The sequence below is a fragment of the Penicillium waksmanii genome (genome assembly GCF_028829765.1).
Source record: "Penicillium waksmanii strain IBT 27052 chromosome Unknown utg000004l:1.0-5674109.0:1.0-5678898.0, whole genome shotgun sequence".
NCBI classification, from domain to species: Eukaryota; Fungi; Ascomycota; class Eurotiomycetes; order Eurotiales; family Aspergillaceae; genus Penicillium; species Penicillium waksmanii.
Window position 1 is genome coordinate 4,024,228 of NW_026643251.1, and position 11,778 is coordinate 4,036,005.

At 50.4% G+C, this 11,778-nt stretch overlaps 4 protein-coding genes across 4 annotated transcripts; 2 read left to right on the forward strand and 2 right to left on the reverse strand.

Annotated features, from left to right (window-relative positions):
• Nucleotides 1-421: 421 nt before the first annotated feature.
• Nucleotides 422-2,944, forward strand: N7481_004317 (putative serine/threonine protein kinase (Prp4); the record flags this gene model as incomplete). The annotated part of the gene is made up of 2 exons (XM_057263536.1): nucleotides 422-1,140; nucleotides 1,195-2,944. The coding sequence occupies 2 exons, from the start codon at nucleotides 422-424 to the stop codon at nucleotides 2,942-2,944; spliced, it is 2,469 nt and encodes an 822-aa protein (XP_057125197.1).
• Nucleotides 2,945-5,806: 2,862 nt separating this feature from the next.
• N7481_004318 (uncharacterized protein) lies at nucleotides 5,807-6,316 on the reverse strand (the record flags this gene model as incomplete). The annotated part of the gene is made up of 2 exons (XM_057263537.1): nucleotides 5,807-6,031; nucleotides 6,065-6,316. The coding sequence occupies 2 exons, from the start codon at nucleotides 6,314-6,316 to the stop codon at nucleotides 5,807-5,809; spliced, it is 477 nt and encodes a 158-aa protein (XP_057125198.1).
• Nucleotides 6,317-7,220: 904 nt separating this feature from the next.
• On the forward strand, nucleotides 7,221-8,527 carry N7481_004319 (serine/threonine-protein kinase; the record flags this gene model as incomplete). The annotated part of the gene is made up of 2 exons (XM_057263538.1): nucleotides 7,221-7,818; nucleotides 7,905-8,527. 2 exons carry the CDS (start codon nucleotides 7,221-7,223, stop codon nucleotides 8,525-8,527), a joined length of 1,221 nt encoding a protein of 406 aa, XP_057125199.1.
• Nucleotides 8,528-10,404: 1,877 nt separating this feature from the next.
• Nucleotides 10,405-11,629, reverse strand: N7481_004320 (SDR family NAD(P)-dependent oxidoreductase; the record flags this gene model as incomplete). The annotated part of the gene is made up of 4 exons (XM_057263539.1): nucleotides 10,405-10,780; nucleotides 10,923-11,074; nucleotides 11,202-11,389; nucleotides 11,458-11,629. The coding sequence occupies 4 exons, from the start codon at nucleotides 11,627-11,629 to the stop codon at nucleotides 10,405-10,407; spliced, it is 888 nt and encodes a 295-aa protein (XP_057125200.1).
• Between the last annotated feature and the right edge of the window lie 149 nt (nucleotides 11,630-11,778).

Below are 11,778 nucleotides of genomic sequence, written 5' to 3' on the forward strand. Positions count from 1 at the left end.
CCCCAGAGACGCTTATCGGGAGGGGCGACCATACCGCTTTCCGGATTTGGAACTGGGCGGGAATCCCCCGAGGCAATTTTGGTTGACCTCCGCTCATCTTCCTCTTCCCAGCAACAGCATCGAATTGATCTCGACTGATATTCTTCGCATTCATCAACTTGCCAGTATTGGGCCTCACATGTGTTTGGATTGATCAAAGTTTTTGAGGCTTTGGTGCGAAGGCAGGCCCCTCAAGCCGGTTGGACTTTCAAATACCTAACAATTGGTTTTATCTCTGGAGCTCGCGCTAACTGAGCTTTGATTACTGAAGCCTCCTCCAAAGGCCGAAGAAGACATTTCATCAAGAGGAAAGAAAGAAGAAAAGAAGGGCACCACGGTTTCATTCAGTGGTAAATTGTTTGCCCAGCGATAGTCCATCAACATGGCGTTGCATCACCGGTCGCGGTCTCCGTCGACCCCTTCTGAGGGTGAGATCATTGAATCAGGTTCTGAGATGAAGGCAACTGCCTCACAACCTCCTTTAAATGGCACCAGCGTTGACCGTCCCCTCAGAGATAGCACTTCATCGGCGCTCAGATCTCCCTCGTCCCTAAGAGGCAGTACATCACCACGCCGACGGAAATCCTGGTCACGGTCGCGGTCAAGATCCCGATCCCCGTATCGCGACAACAGAGGCTACAAGCGCAGACGCAACGACGGATATGATGATTACGAAACTAGTCGCGCTCGACACGAGCCTACCCGCCGTTATGGGTCGAGATACGACGAAAGAACCCAGGATCGAGCCGTACCTCCCCGCCGCCCGAAGTCGTATTATGACTACGACCGCGAGGAGGGTTACGGTGGCGGATTGCGATATACCGACGACCATGATCACGATTCGGGAAAAGACAAGCGACCTCGCCCCCGGAGCCGATCTCCTTATCGCGAAATCCGGAAGCCTAAGCAATACGACGAATCATATTCGAAAGCAAACGGGGTATTGCCTCCAAAGGACACCAAGAGGCGCAGGCCGTCTTTTGAACAGGTGACGAGTGAGAGAAAGGCTCCTGCTAGTGCTCGAGACTCTAGGCTTGATGCTGAAAAACGAGAGAATCAGGTGCAACAGGTTCTGCCCAGGCGAGCCCATTTTGCTGACGAGTATGTTTTATTCAACACCTGCCTCAAGAATCGCGTAACTAATACTTATTACAGATCGGAGACGCCTGAAACGGCAGAAGAGCCGCAGTCGGCTGAGCCGATTGACGAAGCCGCTGCTTTGGAAGCCCGTCGGAAACGGCGCGAGGCGATTCGAGCGAAATATCGGAGTCAAGCAACACCCTTACATTTAAAAGCCGTTCATGCTGATGTGGATACGGATTCATCTACACCCGGCGCAGAGCCCGCCAGCGCATTAGACAAGTCAGGTAGGCTTCGCGACCCGAGACACGATGGTACAAAGCCAACTAACCTCTCTGCTGTAACCGTAGGCTCACCGCAATTGTCTCCGTCTCAGACACCTAATGATCTGGCTGGAGATTCTTTCCCTCGCTTTAACATTGGCAGGGACGCCGACCTCGCCAATCCTGGAACTCCCGTAGATAGCTCTGAAAAAGACGAGCCTTCCGCTGCAGATTACGATCCTACATTCGACATGAAAGAAGAGACACAAAAGCACAGGGGAGTTCAGAGCTCGAAAGACGAACTATCATCCGCTGCCTATGACGAGACAATAGCCGCAAAGCAGGACATTCTGATCCCCGACGTTGCCCCTGAGCAACCAGCACCAGCACCACCAAAGACCAAGGATCCTTACGACATGTTTGCTGAGGACGACGACGATGACATGTTTGCCGAAGACCCGAAAGATGACCATCCTTCTCATGCATCGGCGATGGCTGTCCCGCAGCCCCAGGAATTAGACATTAGCATGATGGACAACTGGGATGATCCCGAAGGGTACTACAACGTGCGGCTTGGTGAGTTGATCAACGGTCGTTATCATGTCACCCAAACCCTCGGCAAGGGAATGTTTTCTGCTGTCGTACGGGCCACCGACTCCAAGACCAACAAGCTGGTTGCTATCAAGATCATTCGCCAGAATGATACCATGCGCAAAGCCGGTATGAAAGAAATTGATATCCTAGAGCAACTGCATGAGGCCGACCCAGAAGACAAGAAGCATGTCATCAAGTTCGAGCGCTACTTCGAACACAAGGGTCATTTGTGCATGGTCTTTGAGAATTTAAGTCTGAATCTTCGCGAGGTTCTCAAGAAATTCGGACGCGATGTCGGATTGAATCTAGGTGCCATCCGTGCCTATGCTCAGCAGATTTTCCTAGGACTCAGCCTCATGCGCAAGTGTAACATCTTGCATGCAGATCTGAAGCCAGACAATCTGCTTGTTAATGAGCAGCTCAACCTCCTGAAAGTGTGCGATCTGGGATCTGCATCGTCCGCCTCGGACAATGAGATTACTCCCTACCTCGTCAGTCGTTTCTACCGTGCTCCAGAGATTATCCTCGGCATTCCTTATGATTACGCAATTGACGTCTGGTCCATCGGATGCACCCTTTTCGAGCTTTACACCGGCAAAATCCTCTTCACCGGTCGCAACAACAATCAAATGCTCCGTTCCATCATGGAGTGTCGCGGAAAGTACCCGCCTAAACTCCTGCGGCGAGGATCTCTCGCCCACCTCCACTTCGATGACATGCTCAACTTCCACGGCACAGAGGAAGACAAGATCACCGGCCGTCTTGTCACCAAGATTGTGGATTTCAAGAAACCGACTCGTGATATCAAAACCCGGCTCATGGGCAAGGGCACGCGCGGAATGTCAGATGTCGAGGTGAAAGACTTGCAATCATTTGTGGATTTCCTGGACCGTTGTCTCAGTCTGAACCCTGAGAAACGTTGCACCCCTACCGAGGCGTTGAAACACCCTTTCTTAACCCGCAAATAGTGACATGGTCGATTTTACATAGTGTCTCCATATTGATATCATCTTTATACCTTGCGCGTGGAATATTCCAAGCCTTTTCCTTGCCTGTGGAGATTAATCCTGGTCAACTCAGTTTTAGAACAATAACCTAGCGCCCTACCCCAGTATATTTACCTCTTGATTTTACAGACTATCTTCGCAAATAGATATGAACCACGATATATTCATAGATTCGGAAGGCTCTGGCGGTACAATACCAGTACTACTAGTATTGTTGAAACTTCCAATTTTCAATAACAAGACTACTAGTAGTATACAACTTGAACTATCCTGAGTCGTTCCGCTACAAACAATTCATTTTACCCGTGGACCCTGTAGAGACTTGAACTCGTTGGACGTATCGACGCATTGAGCTAGAAATGTACGTACTAGCAGTACGGACTCGGAGTATTCAAGCAAGCAAATCGCATCATGCATCATGTACGGAGTAGTAGTGAACGTTTTGCGAGATCGACCTCCCTTGCATTTCAAATTTCACTACTGCAAACCAGGGCTTGCGCTAAACTCCACGCAGATTTTAGGCTGACTCGGCTGATACTATAATTCCAAGTTGAACACAACCTTGGAATATTTACGTTATAATGGTACTTTGGCAAACGGGCAGCAACCACTAGTATGGACTCGGACTGATGGACTTAATGATCCTTTGACGCAACGCTGTAAGATGTATTTATCAGGATGCACAAGTTCCTCTATGCAATCATTCTAAAGGGGCTATGCGGCTCTGGGAGAATGGGGCCAAAACCAAAATATTTGGAGGGATACACGTTGCTTTTGCTGAGATCAAATTATTGATCGCTCAACCACCCTAGCGTGGGTCCAGCGAAACACCTGTCGCAATGCTGCATAGTCGACAGATCAGCTGATAGCAAGGCATCCTCTGTGAGTCCGTTTCAACCAGTTCAGCCTCCACCGACCCCCAGCTTCAGCCAGACGCCCCACTCGCCTCTCCGCCGCCGCTCCTGGAATAGTAAGTACTCGTAGCCTGTTTCCGCACCCTTCATGTAGAAGTTCGTAGAATCATACTCCGTAGTGAAGGTGAAGATGATTAGACTACGACATCATCGTCGTCTATCCTTGTCGGTGGCGGCTTCCAAGACAATGCCGAGCCTATGGAGAAAGCTACTGCAAGACACCATCGCAGCTGCATTCGGGTTCGGGTGGATAGGATGCCATCCTAGAAATCGTCAAAAGTGATTCCGGGATCCGAGATTTTTGAACCCAATAATCAGACGTGGCGACTATTTTCTACTGGAAGGAGCACCCTATGTGTACTATATGAACAGCAGCCTTGGAGCTTTGGGCTGCTCAAAGGGCGATCATTGGAAGAAGAGAGATTGCCATGAAATCCCCGGATCCACGGCTCACTCTAGCAATCTAAAGCGTACATACTGTACTCCGTAGTACGTACTACAAGGTAAACACCACCAGTAATACACTCCGTACTCCGTACTCCGTAGTTCAGCTCGCATTCGACAAAGGCTCTAGATCAGCAGTTCTGACATCAACGATCCATGGTACAAGTCTGACAGCTGATCGCTGGAAGGAGAAGGAGAGTGCCCCGGCTTGACGCATCACAAACGGTTTTCTCTCTTGCCCCTTTCGTCGGTCGGCATTGCTTTGAGAGAATTCCTTGGAAGGAACCAGTAAGAGGAGGCAAAACCAAGTCATCGTGTGAGGAGCATGCAGTTCCTCGGTGCTTTTTCTAGATAGCTCGAGACGTGGGCAAATAGGGAGCAGACGGGATGGGGATGAAAGGCGTCCATTGGAGTGGATGGCAGCCGATTGGCCTATCTGACAATAATTAATTGAGTGGCCAACCTGTGGTCACTGGCTGGAGAGAAATACGGAGTCTCCTCCCCCTCCCCAGATATTTGCGTGCTGTGGACTATGCCGGATGGAGAATGGAGCAACGCGGCCGCATGGTTATCTGGGACGCCTTGGAAAAGAATCCCATAGGATGGAGGGCGGCATCGGGTCGATGAGAGTTTTCTCGAAGGCGAGCTGTCGTCGATCTTGAGTTCCGGGCCTGTCACAGGTATTGCTATTGCCACCTTTCTGCGAGTCTTTCTCGCCAGTGGCAAAGGTATCCGCGAACAACCACACCGGGTTAATATGATGATACTGTTAGTTTTTGGATGATGTCGAGATGTGTTTATTATGTGGGTCCCGCCAGAAGTAATCTGCGTGGCCGCATCCCCTGCGGCATTCCGCCACATGCAGGATAGGGAGGATCAGCATAATAATACTGTAATCATGGGGAGGGTGAAGGCTAGAGTGAAGGGGCGATGGATAGGGTCGACTATGGAGATTGGCTGAGATCTGAATGGAGATATAGAGCGTACGTATGTACGGAGTACGGAGTACAGTAGTACATAGTACGAGTATCCATATCCATAGTGGGATGTACTCGGGACACTATGTCACACCGTAGTGTAGTTTGAATAGTTTGGATCCTGCTGCAATAGCACAGGACTAGTGGGAATCAGAGTATGGAGTATCTTCAGAAGTATGGAGTCAGTACTCCATACATGCAGATTGTTGTGATGTAGAAGATGGCGGTGAAGGTGAAGGTTGAAGTGTATACAGAGTCGGAGTACAAGCTACAGTACGGAGTACTATCTGGTACGGAGTACATACTGGACACTGTAGAGCTACGAAGTCTCGGAAGCAAGCGACCTGCAGTGCCAATCCTGGGGTACGGCAGGTGCAGGTGGAGGTGCGGGAAAAGGGAAGGAGCGATGTGATGCATCCATCACCTGACTGGCCAAGCAGCAGTAGCAGAAGTTACTGCCTACTCCGTACGGATAAACAGGGCAGACATCACCGGGCAACCACAACCACAACCTTTTCTTTGCCTTGGCGGTAGACTCCAACTGGACCAACCCCCAATGTCAGACCAAGAGTCAGACCAAGAGTCACAGAGTCAAAAACAGACACCAAGTCACACAGGCCGCTCCTGGGCTGTGCGTGGCCCTTCCCTTTCTTCACCCAATCAATCTCCATCTCTGCTGCCAGGGTCTCGACATCCCAGGCCCGTGCGAAGGTCTAACGATCTCCACACTATTCTCGAAAACGAACGCCTTGGGCAAATGGTTGGCCAGAGCACCCCTCCCTCATCGCCTCACTTCCAGACTCTTCCCAGAATCCCGGTTCTTTCACCCAGGCTCTCACGCGGTGGGGAATAAAGTTGCGTGTGGAAAGACCCAACTCGCGGTGTAGAAGGCGTGGGAAGGACGGAAGGACGGAAGGACGGAAGAGCGATCCAGTCACGCTGGTGGTCTGGGAGGTTCGATGGCCTGCATTCAACACTCCATCGCCCCTTGGAACCATGGACGGGTGAAACGAGACAAGGCAGAAACATCGCCTCCATTCCATTCCTAACTCGTATCCACACATCATCCTGCGGGGCTGGGAGGAAAGGGGGGCTGGATCCTCGTTGGATCCGATGAGGTGGCGGGACCACCAACAGAAAGGCGCCAGCAGAGGCCAGCAGCAGGCCAGCAACAGGCCAACAGCAGACCCACTGGCAGTGGCCAGTGGTGTGGCCAGTGGTGTGCCCACCGGCCGACCACCCTCCTCAACTGTATTGCCACACAGCCAACGGCCCCTATTTTCTAGGAGGCTTCTGCAACGCCAGACGATCGTTATGTGCGACCCCCCCCCCCGGCTCCACCCAATCACCGCCTGCAGGTGGCGCCTGCATAGCTGCACCCGGGGCAGCCCTGATTGGCCTGTAGGTCGCATTGCCTGCACACCGCTTGTCGAAGCGTCGAAAGCCACGGTGGCCTGGCCCGCAGCTTGTCCACATGGGCTATGCCCACGAACTGGACGCATCATCGATTATTTTTATCTATGGGCCCCCCCCCCCCAACCATAACAATTCGATTCTTAGCCTTGTGCTACTTCTCTCCTTTTCCATCCGGTTGTTGCTGTTCGTTTTTTTTTTCTGGATTTGATTTCTATATACCACTTTCCATCTGGACCGAAATTTCTCCCTTTCAACAGAAATATTCTCCCTAGGACCAGTCGGACTTCCCCGTGGAATGGACTCCTGCCTCTGAATGCCGTGGACTTTGGATCTCTAAATACCCAGGACCTATCCCGCCTCCCCTCCCCCATCACAACTCTATATTCCCGCCCCCCGGGAGTAAAAGAGAGGACAACTCATTCCTTTATACGACTTGAATCCATTTATATTCTCTTCTTTCGCCCTCTACTCCTTGTGACGGCGACCATGTATCCTACTATGCTTCCCACGCCGCCGCCATCGCCATCACCCCGTTGTTATGCTCCCGAGGACCGCTTAGGATTTATCTTGGCCAACCGGCTTGAACTGACTGGCATTCTGGGTGTGGGTGCGTACGGTGTTGTCTACACTGCCGTCGATATCCACACCAACATCCGTTATGCCGTCAAGGCGCTCAACAAAAATGGTCTGGATCCCCGCCAGCTGAAATACCAGCAACGCGAAATCCGCCTCCACCATTTGGCGAGTCAACATCCTAACGTGGTTTCCTTGGTTCGCATTATGGATTCTTTGGACTGCACCTACGTCGTGATGGAGTTTTGCCCGGAGGGTGATCTGTTCTCCAGTATCACCGACAAGGGAAACTTCGTCGGAAATGACCCCTTGGTCAAGCGCGTGTTCTTGCAACTGCTAGATGCCGTGCAGTTCTGCCACAACCTTGGAATCTACCACCGCGATCTCAAGCCCGAGAACGTACTCGTCACGGACCAGGCTATGACCGTCAAACTTGCTGACTTTGGCCTCGCAACCACGGACTACTTTACCTCCGACTTCGGATGCGGCTCTACCTTCTACATGTCACCTGGTAAGTTATAGATCCGTCCTCTCCTTTGACAGCTCCCCCTCCCCCCTCCCAGTGAGACAGCCCCTCCTAATATATCCGAAACACAGAATGTCAGCAAACCAACCCTCGACCCATGTCCTGCTACGTCTCCGCCGCCAATGACGTCTGGAGCCTCGGCGTCATGTTAGTCAATCTTACGTGTGGCCGTAACCCATGGAAGCGTGCTTCGATGGAGGATTCCACATTCCGGGCGTACCTGAAGGATCCATTTTTTCTCAAGTCAATACTCCCTCTTTCCACGGAGATGGTTTGTATTCTAAGCCGGGTATTCGAGCGCGACCCAGCCAAGAGGATCACCATCCCAGAGTTGCGTCAACTGATCTTGGAGTGCCCCCGCTTCACAGAGACGCCCATGGCCCCCTGGGTGCAGGACCAGATCCCGCAGGCCGACTACTACGTCCAGCCCCAGATGCCATTCAACATTCTCGTGGACCCCATGCATGCCCAACACTCTGGCTCTTCCTCGGATTCTTCCTCACACTATTCGGACTTTTCCGAGGCTGCCGTGTCCGATACTTCTGCCATCACGGAGGACTACTCAGACCTGAACTGCATGTCACCTGTTGTATCACAACAAGTGCCTGACTGCAAGGTGGTCTTCCCCCATACCAACTGCGTGGAGCAGCCCATTCTCGATACCTTCATGGGCCCTCTGATTCCGGTTTGCTAAGGGGCTCTCACCCCTCGCATTCTTCTCTATGACGCACCTACATGACCTATACGCTTTTCTACTTCCACTATTTTTTAACCACACTCGACCGGGATAATTGTCGCCTTGGTGTTTCTACACCACCGGTTATAACTTGTTTTATCGGTGCTTTTTTCTTTTACTCAAAAGCCCCCAACTTCGGACAGCCCTGGCCCATTTGGACTTGGCCACCAGCTGTCCCTTTCTCCCTTTTCTCACTGGACATATATTTCTTTCTGATTGGACCATGCCATAAACCGGCTTCGAGCAACTCTCGAGTCCTACCTTTGCATTGCCCACCGGATCCTGGGCTTCTTATCCACTCTTCCGGGCTGACTATTCTGGATTTTTCTTTTCGATTGTTTTAATATTTCCCACACATACCAGGAGGAATCATTGTCTTTTTTCTTGTCGAAGCTTTTTCGGAACGTTAATATTTTGGGGGACAAAACTGAAGAGATCATACCCCAGGGTGGGGTCTTTTGATAAATATTGGTTTTGACATTTGTGCTGCTGCTTTTGTCTTAGTTCTTTTACTTCTATACGGCGTTTGTTATCAAACGATGGGGATGGGTTGAACCCTGTCTGGGATTTGTTTCGCGTCTGGCCCGTTTCTCACCTGGTTGGAAACGATGGTGTCTATACTTTCTTGTTTCTTTTTTTCTCCTGTTATGACTTTATGGGTGGTGATCTGATCTGATCCCGGTTTTTGGTGATATATTTTGCATCACGTGCATAGACATTGCTCGCGGCATGGTTTGGGCTTACTTTTTACGATATGATACCTTTGGAATTCAAATGAAGCAAAACAATTGCATCATCGCTACGCAATACAACCTTGTCTGTTTTTGACATTCAGATCCGATCAATGCTGGTAAACTTAAGTGCTATAAGGGTAGCCTTGACTTGAGGAACCTTCCTAGGTTGGGACGAACCTTAGTCTTACTCATATACCATTCTGACTAACGTAATTCCCGGCCGATATGGCCACCCGGCCGTCCTGGCCACCCTAAAACACCATACTAGGTGTTGCATATTCATTCCTCTATATTTCAACCACCATAAATTTATTTCAGTCAAACTTCTACAATATACATATATAGATGTAAAGGAAGAATGTAACCTGACTTCAGGTCTTTCAGACTATTATTTATATGCTTTACGATAAAATACACCGTAATTTTCATGTTCCAGAGTCAAATATATATATCTCTCTTAATACTTATATTTGTCTTTTCCTACTATACGATGAGATTTTTTATACTCTTTAGTTTATATATCCTTAATGGTTGGACTTAGATATGTATGGTTGTTGAGATATGAAGTTGTAATTTATCTCATTCATTATGGTGTTTTGGGGTGGCCAGGACGACCGGGTGGCCAGATCGGCCGGGAATTACGTTAATTAATTCCTACTCATTGAATTAATGCTTGTCTCACTAACCCCCTGTGCAACGTTGCGCAGTCCTACGGCATCGCCGAAAATCGTGGCCCTGGCCCGATTCTGCGGTACGTTTCGTGTGGTCGTTCCAGCTAGGCCGTGGCACTGTGAGACCCGTCTTTGCTGCCCAAGTGAGACGTGAAGCAATGAACATTGACGAGCGCCAGCCCGAGAAGGTGAGTATGTAATTACTCGAAAAGATCAATGGCTAGGGAATTAGAGTTGTCCCCATGACTCGTTTTTATAAAGCATTTGATTTGATATTGGAAATCAAGGTTCCTCAAGCATTCATTTCCTCAGATATGATCGGGTGAAATGGTTAAAGTATTGGGAGTCGTCGATAGGTAGTTTATGTACACTCGCTAGATAGAGAGGGGGAATGAGCCAGATGAATCAATATCATCATGTCACATCCCCATCACATATTGCGGCCTCCAGTCACGCGAATGGTCTCTCCATTCACGTAGGAGAAGTATGGGCTGACTACGCCCAGAATTGACCGCGCTGCTTCCTCGGGGCTCGCTGGGCGCCGGAGGGGAATATCCGGGAAAGTGTTGGCATCTGCGTCGCCTTGCTTGGTGGCTAGCTGCTTGCCAGGGATTCCCAGCGCAACCTTGGTACCGTCAGGGGCAGTGATGAAGGCGCCTGCTTCCTTGGCGGCTGTCAGGCGAGTGGTCACATAGCCGAAAGCGATGGTATTAGAGCGAACGCCGAAAGCAGGGCCCCATTCCTTTGCGATAGTGCGGGTAAGGCCAACGACACCAGCTTTGCCGACGGCGTAGTTGGCCTGTCCACTGTGTGATGTTAGTTTCTGTTGTAGGCAGCTGTGTAGATGTATCTGTAGATGACTGTGTAGTAATACATGATGCAATAGAAAGGGAAGCAGAAGAGGAGGATGGTACCCGTGTTCAACAAAACACGAAGAAGCAAACTTACGCATTGCCATGAATGCCACTCGTACTGCTGATATTGATAATTACCCGCGGCTCCTGGTCCTTGACACGGAAGTAGGGCGCCACCGCTCGTACCAGGCGGAAGGGAGCTGTGTTATGCACAGCAAGCATTGTCTCCCATTGCTTGTCGGTCATCTGGTAATTACATGATCAGTCAGTGAGTTTTCACGGTGAAATCGAGACAGATCGTGGTTCGGACGAGGATATTATCAACCAGCATCATCTCGGCTCAAAATAAAAGAGAGAAAAAACGCCGACACACCTTGTGAATGACCCCGTCCCAGGTGAACCCAGCGTTGTTCACAATGATATGAATCTTGCCACCGCCAAACTCAGCAGTGCGTTTCACCAGTTCATTGATGTAGTTGGCATCCGTGATATCACCGACCACAGCGAGAGCGCGGCCGGATTCGGCGGCATTGATGGCGCCAGCCACCGCGTTGGCCTTGTCTGATTGATGATATCTGAGATTAGTACATATGACACCATCTATTTGAATATATAGAGATCCCACGTACTGCTGTCAATATCAGCGACCACGACCTTGGCGCCTTCGTTCGCAAACAGCCGCGCAGCCTCGGCACCAATACCCTGGCCAGCACCAGTGATGATGGCAACCTGGCCGGCAAGCATGCCGGCCGGATAATTGAGGTGCTTGTTGACCTGATTAAGACGATCGGAAGGAGCCATAATGTTTTGGGATGAACAAAGAGTTGGTGAAGAGGGAAGATGGAAGCGGGGCTGACCTTATACACCGTTCGGCGATCAGAAATGCCGAGGCTCGCCGCGGACCGAAAGTGTGGGGTTGACTGAAACTACTAACAACGACGGAGTTAAGA